Consider the following 16,286-nt stretch of genomic DNA (forward strand, 5'->3'; position numbering starts at 1 on the left):
AGTTTTTTTTTAACATTTAGTTTACATTATTGAATAAAAGAATTAAAACATAACAACAATTAAGAATAAGAACAATAGAATAAATGAAATAAAAACCAACAGAAGTTCAAAACAGAAAAACATAACCTTAGCAAAAACAGACAAAAGTGAAAACTCAAAGGAAATAATAGGGCATTACACAAATTAATACAAATTACACATTAAATACAGTAAATGTTTGTATGCTGTGCAAACTGTACATTTTGAGAGCTTTTTTGTAAAGTGAGAGTGAAATTGTAAGTAAATAATATTCCATCTCTTGAAATAATACTACAAAATAGGTTTACAGTTTGAAAACTTACATTTATTAAAAATAACAGATTTAGGATTCACTGAAAAACATTTTTAGATAGTGCTTGACATAAAATAACTAACATCTCTCCAAAGCTGAACAGAACAAAGCACGACCAAAACAAATGAAAAAGTGTTGTTTCAGTATCCTTCTGACAAAAGGAGAATTTTATGTCAAAATCTGATCCAATTTTATTCTTAAGAAAGTGTTTGACAGGGTAAATATTATGGAGTAATTTAAAAGTTATTTATTTTATTTTGTTAGTGAGGAAAATAATTTGTTGCATGGACCAAATATTTTTCCAATTTAAATGAATAAAGTTGTTATAATATGAGACTGTAGGAGGGGCAGAGACGATGTTCTCAAGGAATAAAGTTCTTATTTTATAATTTCTTGCTTTTCCCCAGTGAAACATATTTCACCAATAGGGGTGTTAACAGGTTCAGGAAAGGGGTATAATTTTTTAAGCATGCATATGACAGATGGCATTGCGTCCATAACATTTGCAAACTATTTAGGAGTTACATATATATTATATAATAAAACAAATTCTGTATATCTAAAAAGCAGACCATCCTTGTTAAAGAGCTTCCTAACATGAAATATTCCGTTACTGAACCATTGATAATTGAACAAAGATTTATTATTAAATAAAGTATTCCTATTGGTCAACACAGAGCCTCATGAAGGTATAGGTCCTTCACGACATGACGTCAGGAACACGATGTCCTCTCTGTTTTCACAAGATGTGTAAAAATCTTTGAGGTCAACGTTTTTACGACGTTACTCCCCAAGCTTTTAAGACTAGTTCCTTTAAAAAGTTTGTCGTTATAAAAGTTTTCGACTTCGACTTTCGAGCTCACCGGTGTTATTTTGAGGATCCTCCCAGCTGACCGAATGGCTTCAGTGTAAGCGCGAGTGTCCACGAGTAAATTAGCGTTACTTTCCTTCCGGATTATCTTGTTATGGTCTGTTTATATTCACTGAATCTACGCAAGCGTTATCGAAATAAGCACCTGTTGTATACACTGCTCTTCTTTATGTGCATATTGGTTTATATTGCAGGAGGATGTTGGCGGTTTTTTGACACGTAAAGGTTTTTCGCAACTTTCTAGGAACTAAAATGAGGAGTCGCAGCAATTCGGGAGTTAAACTTGACAACTACGCGAGGATAGTTCATCAGACTATTCTGCGTCACCAAGTGAGTGTCTGCACTTCTATTCTAAACACTCTTGTGTTTACTAAACATGCCTTCATTTCTTATATTTTCGGTCTGCCATAGTTTTTGTATCTTCAGTCATGCGGAGACACGAGGAGGCAGTTTAGTGTTAAAAACACAATTTAATGAATAAAAAGGTAAAAATATGTATGCTATATCAGAGACAGAATTTGACTAGGGCTTTTGCCAACAAAAGTGAAAAAAAAAAAAAAAAATTCCTCTTAATTTTTAATGTCTAATTTATCTGTGATAGTGTATTTAACAATTTTATTCTAAATTTAAATGGATACATTTTGGAGTTGGATAAAATAATATACCTTCACAAAGGAAAAATACCCATGAAAATAAATTCAAATCTTATTTCTGACTCCGGTGTATTACTGTTTAAACATTTGGGTTAAAAATATTTAAAGTCTCCAATGCACCATTTATTTGATCAAAACTACAATAACTAGGTAATGTTATGAAATGATATTAAAATTTACAATAACTGTTTTATTTTATTTGATATATTTTGAAATATAAATTAATCCTGTGATGACAGCTTAATTTTCAGATACATTATTCCAGTCTTCAGTGTGACATGATTCTTCAGAAATAAATACAATATATGAATATTTAATTTATTTATTGCTGACCTCAAGCTTTTGTACGGTAGATTAAATAATATAGTTCTTTTGTTTTGTGGTAAAAGTAATGCTTTCATATTAATTCTACATGTAGTGTAGAACCTGATGCACTGGACATTTTCAGCTAGCTGTATTGATAACTTGTAGGACCCAGTGACAGGTCTGTTACCAGCCAGCAAAGAGCAGCCTGATGCCTGGGTGAGGGACAATGTCTACAGTATCCTGTCTGTCTGGGCCCTCAGTTTGGCTTACAGGAAGAACGCAGACCGTGATGAAGACAAGGCTAAAGCCTATGAGCTTGAGCAGGTACAAACTGAAATGGGAATTTATTGTTATTATTATTTTTTCTTTTCTGCAGTGCATTGGTATTGATTCTGTGACCTGAGAAATCTGTTTTTCTCCTGAGCGCATGTGGCAACTCTCGAATCATTTGAATGATCTTTTATCAGAAGCCATACCAAAATATTCAGCAGTGGATTGTATTATTTTATTTCCGTGCATGTGTTTTTTAGAGAAAGGTCAGTTCATGACTGCATGTGTATGTATGAGTGTATCTAAGGTGTCACTTTACAGTGGCTCCGAAGTGTTATGTTACTCATGTCTGTGCTATTAAATGAAGAGCTGAAAGGTCACAGTTGAGCCTGTGTACCAAGTGTTGTTTTGGAGGCAGCCTGTGTGTCTTGATCTCTTTTTCTTCTTTCAGAGTGTGGTGAAGTTGATGAGGGGAATTCTTCAGTGCATAATGCGACAGGTATCGCCCGTCATTGACATTAACCACACTACATGCTAATTAGGCTGTAAGCTAATAAACATACATGCATTCACTACCATTCTGAAGTTTGGGGTCAGTAAAAAACAAAACAAAAAAAACAACCTTTTATTCAGTAATTTATTCTATTTCAAAGAAATTCAATTTTTTTGAATTTTATTAAAGAATCTGTTTTGGTTTACACAAAAATATTATGCAGTGAACTATTTTTAACACTGATGAGAATTAGAAATGTTTCTTGAGCACCAAATCATCATATTGGAATGATTTCTGAAGGATCATGTGACACTGAAGAGTAGAGGAATGCTGATGAAAGTTCAGCTTTGCCATCACAGAAATAAATTATGTTTGATAGTATATTAACATCTAAAATGGATATTTTAAATTGTAATAATAGCCTTTTTCACAATATTACCATTTTACTGTTTGTAGTTTTTTATCAGATAAATGCAGCCTTGGTGAGCATAAAGAGACTTTCAGAAACATTGTACACACAAATATACAAATGCCAGTGTTATGCAATCTATCAGTCTCATACACAGTTCAATTGTGCCTAACACATATTACCATTTTGTCCATTAGATATTGTCTGAAGTGCTCTTTTGTGCTATCTCTTGTTCTCTCACATTTCACTGCAGCTGGACAAGGTGGAGAAGTTTAAATACAGTAAGAGTGCTTTGGACAGCCTCCACGCCAAGTACAACACTAAGACCTGTGCCACTGTGGTGGGTGACAAGGAATGGGGGCATCTCCAGCTTGACGCTACCTCAGTCTATCTCCTCTTCCTGGCTCAGATGACTGCCTCAGGTACTCCAGGTCTCACTTTAGAGCTTGTGTAACATGGCTTAAGGCACATCAAGACACCTGAGACTCTTAAAGCGTACTCCGGTCTTCCTCTAAAAGTGTACAAACTTTCATTCTTTTCCTCTAAACCAGTAGAATCTCTTTTTGTCCTCATTTTACAGTCTTTAGTAGGCCTGCACAAGTAATAAATGATAAAGACTGCGGTTGTAGTTTGTGACCGGTCGTGAGCTCTAATTGTAAGAGCGTTCAGATAGAAGAAGAATTCTGTCATTACTTACCCTAATGTCATTCAAACCTATAAAACTGTTGTTCAGAAATCCTGGAATATGACTGCATGCTTTGTGTACTGAGCCTAGCATTAGAAGATCTTCTCCCACATATCCTTTGCCATGTCTCGTGTCCTTTTAGGGCTGCACATTGTGTACACTCAGGACGAGGTGGATGTGGTCCAAAATCTGCTGTTTTACACTGAATCTGCATACAAAGTGGCTGTAAGTCTCTCCGGAAATATAGGCCATATGTATGTTTTTCTCATTTTAGTCTGTAATTGGTGTTAAAGAGCCACTCTCTGTATCTTGCGTTTTTCTCCTGTGATTGTTCAGGACTATGGGATGTGGGAGAGAGGAGACAAAACCAATCAGGGGATTCCCGAGCTCAATGTCAGCTCAATAGGGATGGCTAAAGTGAGTCTGTTGAAGCAAAATAGACAGTCAGTCCTCTTCTGAGCAGCTGAGAATTCTCAGTCTGGCGTGATGGGGAGGGGGTGTTCATGCCGGACACTCATAAACACTGCATATTAATGTGACCCAGTGTTACCTCAACATGAACTCTGTGGTATAAGTGTTCCTTCCCAGCTTTTCCTGTCAGCTTGTGTCATTTCTGTTTGCTCCTATTGTGTCTGTTTGCTCAGAGCAGAAGGGTTCTGGTTGTTCTTTCTCTGTCCGAGGAAACTGAGTACAGTCTAAAGTTAGGAAACTAGCCATTAACCTTGTTTTAATACAATGTACTGGTCTGAAATGTGTAAAAATTCAGTTGTGGCAGCTGATTTTATTGTCTGTGGTCCTGGATTTCAGTGCAAACTGAATGAATATTGGCTTTATTGTGACACTGTGAGGAAAAAACACTGTAACAGCCCCTGAATGGACCCTTTGTAACTGCAGGCAGCACTTGAAGCCTTAGATGACTTGAATCTCTTTGGGGCCAAAGGGGGACCAGACTCTGTGGTTCATGTTTTAGCAGATGATATCCAGCACTGCCAGGTGAGGCTATAATGGTTCTAGTGCTTTTTTTCACCTTCAGATTACTTAGTAAAAATAAATAAATAAAACCATCATCGTCTCCTTACTACCACGTATTCCTCTCAGTCCATTCTGAGCTCCATGTTGCCCAGAGCTTCAACATCTAAAGAGGTGGATGCTGGCCTCCTGTCCATCATTTCATATCCAGCCTTTGCTGTGGAAGACATGGAGTTAGTCAATATCACTAAGGAAGAAATCATCTCCAAGCTCCAGGTCAGAACTTGAGGAATTTGTTTTTGTTTATCAGCTCCCACTCTATGGTGGCTATATTTGTTACATGAAACCCTTTTTTGTATGCAGGGAAGATATGGCTGTTGTCGTTTTCTTAGAGATGGCCACAAAACTCCTAAAGAGGTCAGTATATCCAATACACAGACACATTAGGATATACATTAATTGTATTGAATATTTTTTTAAATATACAAATACTTTAGAATATGTAGAAATAATTACATATAGTTTTACATCTAGTATTAAGAATTATTACCGAAATATGTGGATGTGTACTGTACATGTTAAATGTGTCTAATTATGTCTGTAATTAAACACTTGACCTCTTTTTCTAATAGGACCCCAACAGGCTGTACTATGAATCTGCTGAACTGAAGCTTTTTGAAAACATTGAATGTGAGTGGCCACTTTTCTGGACCTACCTGATCTTGGATGGCATCTTTATCAACAGTCCAGAGCAGGTAAAACCAGATGATATCATATATGTTTGATATTTTGAGCTGATTTTAGAACACGCAATGTATTCATTGGTGATGAGTATCATAACAACGAGGTGTGTGTTTCTGCATGAGTTTTATGTATGATGCCCAGTTTTGTAACGATATATACAGTTTGTACACAGTTTTGTAACAGTATACAATATTCAGGTACAGGATGCCTAGTGTTCAGATTTGTAAAAGTCATGTAGTTTATTCAGCCTTAAGTTGAGTGGTGCCTTCTGGCAGCTAGTGTAGAGACAAAAGACAAAGTATAAAGACAAGAATAGCAAAAGAGAAACTTTCTAGAGGTTAAAAAATTAGGCTGTGCTGCAGATACAGGCAGGCTATATATTCATGTTTCTGTAATCTCAGGTTCAGGAGTATCGAGAAGCTCTGGAAGGTATCATGATCAAACAAAAAGATGGGATACGGCTGCTGCCTGAACTCTATAGTGTTCCTCCAGATAAGGTGAGAAATCTTTTCCCAACTAATTAAAGGGGGGGTGAAATGCTCGTTTTCACTCAATATCCTGTTAATCTTGAGTACCTATAGAATAGTACTGCATCCTTCATAACTCCAAAAAGTCTTTATTTTTATTATATTTATAAGAGAAAGATAGTCTGTACCGATTTTTCCCGGAAAAACACGAGCGCCTAGAGGCGTGACGTGTGGGCGGAGCTAAAGAATCACGAGCGCGAGTAGGCTTTTGAGTTGAGAGCATGTGGAAGCTGTGACACAGATCCAGAGGCTGAAATTTAACAAGAGCAGGATCAGCAAAGGCGTCTCTATGTGGTATGTACTGAAACTGTATATATTTGCTTAGCGGTTTTGGAAAATGACTAATTTCCACTTTATGTCGTCTTTTTTTTTTCTTTTTTTTTAAGCTGTACATGTGGAAAGTGCAGTTTGATGACAACATCGCATGTTGTTTATTTGATGTGCTTACACGCTGATAGCTAAGTTAACAACACAGAGATATTTGAAGCAGTTTTACTCACCGCATGCGTTTCCAACACACGATCGTGACCCTTTTCCGTTGGGATTGCATCATCCTTAAGAAATAAACAATGTGCAATCCGAAATGCAGGGAACAAACAAAAACACTTGCACAACTGCGTTGATGCTCTGTAAAAATAAACTCCATCCACTGGTCCCTTAATGCTGTTTCTCTTTTGGTAATCTGTGCAGGGTTGTCTTGCCCTGGCAACCAAAAACACACTTCTTTTGTGACTTTTCGCGACGCTCTCGCTCTGATCAGGCTGTGCTCTCAGTGCTCTGCTATACGGGAGCGCGCGCTCTTCCGGCAGAAGTGCGTCAGGACCCATATAAGGAAATTCCGCTCCATCTAACGTCACACAGAGCCATACTCGAAAAAAACTTTCCGAAACTTGTGACAAACCGGAAGAGGTTTTTTTGGAGCAAAAATACTCCTTCAAACGTACAACTTAATTTTTGAAACTTTGTCCATGTGTAGCATGGGAATCCAACTCTTTAACAGTGTAAAAAACTCAGTATGCATGAAATAGCATTTCACCCCCCCCTTTAAATGTTTTTTTTTTTTTTTTTCTGATCTGTATAGCAATTAAATATCACTGGATTCATGTGAATTCAGATTTAATGAATTAAGATGAAATTAGTTAATTTTTTTTTTACTTTTGATAACACATTTTTATTAATATTATTTTAGGTGGATGAAGAGTATGTCAATCCACACACGGTGGAGAGGATCCCAATGGGAAAGTGCCCTCTGAAGTGGGGACAGTCCCTTTATGTCCTGGGCAACCTTTTGGCAGAGGTGAGAGGTTAAATGTCTTATCTTCACTATAGTTCTTTGAAACCTTTGTACCAAGTTATATCTGAGAAAAAAGTCTGTCGAAAACCTCCAATGTCTTCTTTCCTTTCCATTTCAGGGTTTTTTGGCTCCTGGAGAAATAGACCCTCTAAACCGCAGGTTCTCTACCATCCCAAAACCAGATGTTGTTGTACAAGGTATGTTTTAATATTTTTAAACCAGTTGCACTCATTGCTTCATGTATTGCAAGGTTGAAATTTACACTGATGTTTTTTTTTTTTGTTCTGATAAGTGTCCATCCTTGCTGAGAATGAGGATATTAAGGCACTCCTACAGAAGAATGGGATTGATGTGGAGACTGTGGCAGACATCCACCCCATCAGAGTGCAACCATCTCGAGTTCTCAGCCATATTTATGCTAGACTAGGTAGGAAGTGGTATGAAGAAATACAAAACATGCTGTTATTTTTAAACGCAGTGCTGTTAAAAATATGTTTCAAAGAAAAAAACATTACTGGAATATATTTTACAATAGAATACTTTTTCAGTTTTGTGAATGTAAATTGTAAATCCTACACCAAAACGTGTTCACATAAGTGTCTATTTAATGTATTTAGGGTGCATGCATGTGTTTATCTTTTTGTAAGGGCGTAATGAGAGACTGGGGCTGACCGGCAGACCTTACCGTAGGATTGGCGTGTTGGGAACCTCCAAGCTATACATCGTCCGCAACACCATCTTCAGCTTCACACCTCAGGTTCTTCATAATGTGCTAAAGTAGGCATGTTTGAGCCTTGTGCTGACTTAGAGAGCCACTGATTATCATTCAGCAGAAGTTAAATAATAATAAAAAAGAGTTGGTGAGGCTAAAGCTACAGAAAGATGGTCAAAACCTAAAATATATGCTAAATGGCAAATGTTTTTCTTCATTTGTTACTCCCCGGTAGTTCATAGATCACCAGCAGTTCTATCTGGCCCTGGACAACAAGATGATTGTGGAAATGTTGCGCACTGATCTGTCTTACCTGTCTTCTCGCTGGAGGATGACCGGCCGTCCTACGGTCACCTTTCCCATTTCCCAGACCATGCTTAGTGAGTGAAAATTTGCATCCCTGATAATGTGGAGTCATCGGAAATTTGTTTTGGACCGTGAATAAGTGTGTGGTTTTACCCCACAATCTTTTGTGCATTACTTCTTAGACAGTGAACACACAGACTTGGACCCTGCTGTGCTGGCTACCCTTAAGAAGCTACAGGATGGCTATTTTGGAGGGGCAAGGTCAGACAACGAGGCTATAAATAAATACAATGTCATCAACAATACATATTCAAGGGGTAGTTTAAGCTTACTTGTTTGCGGCTCTCAATTTTGCTAGGATCCAGACTGGCAAGTTATCTGAGTTCCTGACCACGTCTTGTTGTGCTCATCTGAGCTTCCTCGATAGTGTTAAGACACGCTCCAGTAGGGGCTGGGATGAAGATGATGATGTTGAGGACGGCTACTTTAGAGGATCTGTGCATGACTTGAACTTCAGTGATGGTAAGGGGAAATAATATCCTGATAAAGAGACTTTGTTTGACTATGACTTCTGAAATGGTCAGATACTTGGTATCTTGTACTCTTGTACTTGGATACGTTGGTCATTTTGGAGATGAAGTCAATTTATATTGACTTTAGGTCTAGACTACATTTTAAGCGTAAAAATTTATTCATTTTGATCTTGAGTCCAATCTTTAGGGAGAGCAAGTGTAATGGGTTTTAATGAACTAAACAGTTCTCATAATTAAGAATTTGCTGGAGGAAACATTTACTGATACACATCTCTGACCTCTGACTTTTCCGGTGTACTTTGGCTTCTCAGCCTTTTTTCTCTACTATCATTGCAAGATGTGTTACTATGTCGATCGTTTGCAATGAGTACCTGAAGTGTGAAAACAGCATCATGTCGCTCAAGATGCATGCATTTATTATATTGATTTGTTTTGCATTTTATTCAAGGTTCTGTGGCATTTCCTGTAAAGAATGCAATTTATGATTGGTTTGGGGTTTAAAGCATTTTATAAATGAGTATTCTGGGTAATCAAGCTTGAATTATTATTAATTTAATTATAATGTTACATAAACACATAGGTTCGGTGCATTGCAAACTTTTTTTTCTTGAATGTCTTGCTGCTTATTCTCATGCCTCTTTCTTTCTAATCCTAACTCCTAACCCTTTCTTTCTCAGATACAGATGATCTAGCACAATACCTAGACCAGCTGTTGACTGCAGCGGTGCCTCAGCGGGGGCTCAGAGTCGAGGCCCAGGCAAAAGGGCTGAGTCGCTTCAAGGCTGCAGCCACTAAGACACTTGAGATGGTGTCTCTCATGAACAAAGCCAAGGAGCTCCAAATCCACAGTGAGCTGAACCAATATCAACTACTGCTGTACTCGAACTGAAATCTTACTGGTTGAAGGGTCATTTTTATGGATGCAACAACTAATCATTAATGGAAATGATCAACAATAAATTGATTAGTTTGGTCTTTTTGCTCATTGCAGTAAATGTTTTTTTTTTTTTAAAATAACACAAGCCATAGACCTAGAAGCAGTGGACGTGAAGGGTAGAATGCAAGAATGGGAGGATGTCACATTAAAAGCATTAAAAGGCTTAAGTGTGTAGTTTTATGTGGCCAGGTTGCCACATCAAGTGCTTTGACAAACTAGCAGGTTAAACTTAAAGGGATAGTTAAGCAAAACTAAATTCTGTCATCATTTACGCGGGCCGCCTTGTCACAAAAGAAAATATTCTTTTTTTAATTACCATTTACTTCCATAAGGCTTGTATGGTCATGAAAAACCTGGAAAAGTCGTGGAACTTTAAAACGGTAATTCCCATGCCTGGAAAATTTAGGAAATTTCACAAATCTCTGTATAATTTGTTTAAATATGCATGTGTATAAGATTCAGTTTATTGGATCTGTGTATTCGGTATTCTGTCAGCAGCCTAATAAAACGGTGCTGTCTGTCATTAATGTTAATCAAACAACAAAAGACTAAGAGACCATCACTACCCCAGCAAAGATGCCCTTTTGGGGCCCATGTGGCCCACTGTTGGCAGAAAATCTAGCCCACACGGACAGTCTGCTGTGGGGCCCAATATCGGTGTGAAATGCGGGGACCTAGTGGGACAGCCCAAAGTTTTATGTCCACATGTCCATACTGTGGGCTGAGTGTGGGACGTGCTGCTCTTGACTGAATCCATTTTTTAACTAATATTAAGGATTAATCTTTCTTTAATTTACAGTTTATTCAAATTAAGTATATTTCTGTACTCGTATAGCCTACTACTGTTATACCTAAACAGTTTTAAAAATGAAATGCAGGTCCTGAGTTTAATTGATAATATTGGTTAAACAAATTGCAATATTCAGTGATTTTGATACATTCTCTGCATTTTCTGATACATTTTGATTCTATTCACAGCTTGTACTTATTATTAAAACAAAGCAAACATGTATAATTAATAGTCATTAATTTTAATTAACATAATTTTCTGTATAAATTAATATAAAAATGTTCTTGTTTTACATGTATACTTGTGAAATAATGGAACATCAAGTCATGAATATTGTCTCAAATGTCATGGAAAAGTCAGGGCAAAGTCATTGGAAATTCATTGGTATAAATGTGTTCGAACCCTGTTATATGGACAAAAAGCAATATATTTCTTAATGTCTTCCACAATTTCTTCTTATGTTCACAAAGGATAGAAAGTAACAGCATGAGGGTGATTAAATGATATATTGATATATTTTATACATATATATATTGGTGTACTATTAAACAACAACTGTACAACTGTGGTTTAATAACAACCAGTCAATTACAGTAAATCAATTAGACATCTGTCTAACAAAGCAAAGAGTATATTATTTGTATACATTTTTGCCCTGTTTTCTTCTGTTCCTTGTCTGTTTTTCAGATGTGCACATGTATCTTCCCAGTAAGCTTTTCCACTCCCCTCAGCCTGTGCTTAATCTAAAAGATTTCAAGGGACCTCGCACCAATCATGTGTGTATATGCAAACACACAAATTATCTTTTAATAATGCAAACTGAGATGACAGAAATCTCTGTGATGTGTCATTGATCTCTGTAGAGTCCAGAGGAGCTTGTGTCCTCCGAGTGTAAGCTGCCACTGGACACTCATGGTGGCATTGACTACAGTGGACTAGTCCAGGTGCTTAAAGATACTCAGAGCCTTCATGACCAGGCAGACATCCTCTACATCCTTTTCAAAGACAAGTAAAAATCCCTCGCCATGCCTGAAACAGAGTTATACGAGTTGTCTGTATAGTTGTTTTGTTTTCTATTGAATGGAATGTGTGTCCTGACAGGGGAATGGACTGGGACACTCAGCTGCATGGGGAAGGCACCACTGTCAAGAGTTTGCTGGTGGAGCTCTATGAGAAGGCGGGAGATCTGCGCTGCTGGGATCTCATCCGTATGATTTCAGGCGTGCTCCGCAAGAAAGTGGAGGAACTGGACTGGGTAAAGATCTTAATGCAGGATTGTGGAATAAGAAACTTTAATACTGGCTGATATTTACATTCCTCTCATCCAAGAAATGTTACATATGCTCTTTTGGTTAGATGAGCATTCTCAATTCACAGGATGTGTTTAAATTAAATGTGCTTCATGAATTGTTCTGTATTTTGTGTCTTGTTTGTAGGCCTGCTCAGATTTGCTGGCCCATCAGAAGCACTTGACAGTGGGTTTGCCACCGGAGCCCAGAGAGAAGACCATTACTGCGTGAGTTTTCACAGTCATTCACTGTTCATCTAAAAGATGCACTATATTAGCATGTGGGTGATCTGGATGTTTCTCTGCAGGCCTTTGCCTCCTGACCAACTGGCCTTGCTTATTGATGAAGCCAGCGAGAACAACATTACTGTTGCCATCCTCACACAGGTTACTTGAAAACATACAGTGATTTTACACTACTGTTCAAAAGTTCAGGGTCAGTTAAATTATTCTTTTAACAAATGAATAGTTTTAAACCGCAAGCATGCATTATATTGATCAGAAAATTAGAGTAAAGACATCTTTTATGTTCTTACAAAAGATTTGTATTTCATAGAAATGCATCATGGTTTTCAGAAAAATATTATGCAGCTCAGTCTTTTTTTAACCTTGATAATAATAATAAATGTTTTTTTTTTTTGTCCAAATCAGCTAATTAGAATGATTTCTGAAGGATCATGTGACATTAAAGACTGGAACAGTGACTATTAAGGAATAAATTACTTCTGCAAAATATATGTATGTATATGAATATTTTAAATTGTTATAATATTTCATAGTATTGCTGATTTCATCAAATAAATGCAGCCTGAGTGAGTGTAAGAGACTTCTTTCAAAAACATAAAACAATCATAACAGCCCTAAAATTATGAACTGGTGTAAATAACCTTGTAAGTACAATATGTTCATATTGAAAGTGCAAAGAATGATCAACCAAAATACTATCCCATATCCGCCAAAATACTTCATTAACATCTCAAATTATATTATATAAAGCTTCCTGAGAAATTTTGTGCGTACTGACTGTGTAGGATCTTTTTTTATGTTCATAATATTTGTTTTTGTGTTAGGAGATCATAGTGTACCTAGCGATGATCATCAGAACACAGCCCAGTTTGTTCAGTGAGATGTTTCGGCTGAGGATTGGCCTCATCATTCAGGTTATGGCAACTGAGCTGGCCCAGTCTCTAAACTGCTCAGGTATTGCATTCATCACTAATCATTTGTTCATAGTGCATCTTAGGAGATTTGAGGGTGTGTTTTCCATTTCCAAGTAATAAATAAATAAATGTATGTATGTGTATGGTGAAGGTGAGGAGGCAACTGAGAGTCTGATGAAATTGAGTCCTTCTGAGTTGAAGAATCTTCTCCAACACATTTTGAGCGGCAAAGAATTTGGTGTTCAGAGAAGTGGTGAGTGAATTACGGGTGAATTACAGTGTTGCGTAGTTTGTGTAGAAATATAGTTCAGCATTGCATTGATAGCTAATATTCTATGATTAGGGTGACCATATATCACCTTTTTCCTAGTCGGGATTTCTAAATTGCCTAAAATTTGCATTGTTTTGACCATTCTCTGTAGATCCCACCTTCTCGTGTGCTATGATTGGTCGATAATGTACAGTGCCTGCATGCTGTTGGTCAAACTTCTTTTCAGTCTTTACTTTCATCAAGTATGAAACCAATAGAAAACAAATGCAATAGGTGTGTTCGGCTTGAAGCGGTGCGATGCAGATCGATCGGTGTGTTACAACAAAGTACCGTGAGAGCAACTGGACAGCATGCTGAGTGTCTGTTCTCTATACCTCTCACAGTATTTTGATGTTGAACATCGATCGGTCTGCGCAGTGCTGCTTCAAGCCGAACACACTTAAAACCTGGACAATTTATGCAATTCAGTCTGGGAAAAAGAGGATGTATCACCCTATCTATGATTGGTTTGGATGTGTGTCAGTTCGTTCAGTTGAGCCTGGTACCAGTCCTGTTATCTCCATCCATGAAGTTGGAAATGTTGGTGCTACCAAGAGTGAGCGTGCAGGCATCAGCAAACTGAAGAGTGACATGAAGATGGTAGGTGACCGCACATCCAGATTGATGAAACAAAAACATGCATGGGCCAGATATTACAAAGGCACAATCAAGTAAATTAAATTGTGTCAACATTAAAGCAACCAAAGAAGTCATGCCTCTATTTGTTAAATAGTTTTTAAATGTTTTCAGCTGGAAGATCTCCGATTGTCATGGTCACTCCAAAGTAAGGTGATGTGTCTCATGAGCTGTGACTCTCATGAATTGTCTAAACTCAAGTTAAAAAAAAAAAAAAAACAAGAAACAAACTGACATCAGTTGCTTAATTGGGTGGGTTAATTGTATATGAATTTAATCCAGTGGGAAGAAAAACCATGGTACGTCTAAAGTTTGAATCTGTATGTCACATGAAGAAGAATAAACGGGTTTCATTGGCTCTAAAGGTGCATGGCAAGGTGTTTAATTCCACAAAAGATGAGAGCATAATTGCTGAAGGAGGCTCAAAAGTGTTTTGTCAGGTGGGAAGTTGATAAAACTGACCTCCCCTATTGCTTTCTGTCTTTTCCTCTTGTAGACATTTTCAAGCCAATCCTTCGACACTGAGCACATGGAGTCAGGGGTAAGTCCTCAGTTCTTCCAAGCCATATTAACTTTTGGATTTGCACTTTGATTTTTGAAGGGCAAGTAAGGTTAAGAAACTAACAGAGCTGCAAAAAGGGCTAAATGTCTGTGCCTGAAAAACTGTCAAATCGACAATATGGAATAGATGTTAATATGGAACTTTACAAGATATTGTTTTTGTTAACTGTAGCAAGGTATCTGTAATGTGTTAAGCAGTGGGCGCAAGAAGAATTACATCTGTTTTGAATTTTCTTATAAAGTCAACAGCTGTTTCTATAAGTTGCCTAATAAGCCTAATGTTGATCCCTGTTGTTTTTAAAGGTGTACCCCTAGTATGTCATACCACTAACAAGGCAGTTTCACAGATTGCTGATCTGTGCTAATATGTTATTTACAGAGGTACAGGATGCCTTCAATTGATGCATTTGACAGCTCAATCAGTGTTGGTGCGTCTCGGGACAGTCGACAGGGCCAGTGGCTGCGCAGAAGAAGGCTTGATGGCGCGCTCAACAGAGTTCCTGTAGGCTTCTATCAAAAAGTCTGGAAGATCCTGCAGAAGGTTAGAAGAATTTGAGAGGAAACAATATGTCAATAACATTAAATAGATAGATAAAAGATATTTAATGCAAAATAGTGGAATATTAATTTATTGTTTGTTTGTTTTTTTGCCCACAGTGTCATGGCCTTTCAATAGAAGGCTTTGTGCTCCCATCTTCTACCACGAGAGAGGTTTAGGACCAATTAAAGTGTTTTAAAAATCAGTTCCTCTCATTGCTTTCTAAAAAGCTATATCTCTCCCTCTCTCCAGATGACCCCGGGTGAGATCAAGTTTGCGGTGCATGTGGAAAGGGTGCTGAACCGTGTCCCTCAGCCTGAATATCGGCAGCTGCTCGTCGAAGGGATCCTGGTACTTACAATGCTGGCTGATGTGGACATTCAAAGCGTTGGCAGCATCATCCACGTAGAGAAGATTGTTCACATTGCCAATGACATGTTCTTCAAGGACCAGGTATGGGCTTTTAACTGTAAATTGCTTCAAATAACATGATTCAACTTTGTATTTATTATCATCAAATGTTAAGTAATTTCCTTTCTCTCGCTGCTGCAGAAGGATCTTGGTGCAGAAGACAGTATTTTAGAGAAGGATCCCTCTACGGGCATCTGCCGGCTCCTGTATGACACTGCACCCAGCGGTCGCTTTGGCACCATGACTTACCTCACTAAAGCTGTGGCTACCTACGTCCAGGACTTCCTGCCTAGTGGCGCCTGTACTGTACAGTGATACCGTGCAGTTTTTAAATAGTTTCGTTTTTATTGTACAGAGGAAGAGACCACTATTTTAGAGCAGTTACATAGGTGTTTGGTGTGAGTTTGAGTGTGGGTGTGAAATCAAAATCTGCTACCGTTTTGAACAAGACTGAATAAACTGAATAAACAAATGCTTTGGTACTTCACACAGTTTATTGGTGTTGTTATTCAGCAGTCCCAATGGAAAAGAGTCTGCTAAATGCATACATTT

General features: G+C 37.6%; 1 protein-coding gene across 4 annotated transcripts; it reads left to right on the forward strand.

Moving 5' to 3' along the window:
• Positions 1-1,021: 1,021 nt before the first annotated feature.
• LOC113051382 (phosphorylase b kinase regulatory subunit alpha, skeletal muscle isoform-like) lies at positions 1,022-16,221 on the forward strand. 4 transcript variants are annotated; one of them, XM_026215080.1, is made up of 34 exons: positions 1,022-1,299; positions 1,397-1,532; positions 2,327-2,485; positions 2,883-2,930; positions 3,587-3,755; positions 4,161-4,243; positions 4,355-4,435; positions 4,913-5,011; positions 5,117-5,263; positions 5,351-5,404; positions 5,620-5,742; positions 6,133-6,228; positions 7,448-7,555; positions 7,671-7,749; positions 7,845-7,979; positions 8,200-8,309; positions 8,500-8,644; positions 8,753-8,831; positions 8,929-9,092; positions 9,781-9,951; positions 11,518-11,606; positions 11,694-11,839; positions 11,932-12,085; positions 12,267-12,346; positions 12,427-12,505; positions 13,189-13,318; positions 13,430-13,531; positions 14,073-14,188; positions 14,339-14,377; positions 14,721-14,765; positions 15,165-15,326; positions 15,443-15,496; positions 15,576-15,776; positions 15,879-16,221. In XM_026215080.1, exons 2-34 carry the CDS (start codon positions 1,455-1,457, stop codon positions 16,047-16,049), a joined length of 3,696 nt encoding a protein of 1,231 aa, XP_026070865.1. In that variant the 5' UTR covers positions 1,022-1,299; positions 1,397-1,454; the 3' UTR covers positions 16,050-16,221. The 4 variants fall into 4 exon arrangements, with proteins under 4 accessions (XP_026070865.1, XP_026070863.1, XP_026070864.1 ...); XM_026215078.1 differs by having other exon boundaries at positions 1,023-1,299; positions 15,876-16,221; XM_026215079.1 differs by having other exon boundaries at positions 1,023-1,239; positions 15,876-16,221.
• The last annotated feature ends 65 nt before the right edge of the window (positions 16,222-16,286 follow it).

This window comes from Carassius auratus, chromosome 32 (genome assembly GCF_003368295.1).
Source record: "Carassius auratus strain Wakin chromosome 32, ASM336829v1, whole genome shotgun sequence".
NCBI classification, from domain to species: Eukaryota; Metazoa; Chordata; class Actinopteri; order Cypriniformes; family Cyprinidae; genus Carassius; species Carassius auratus.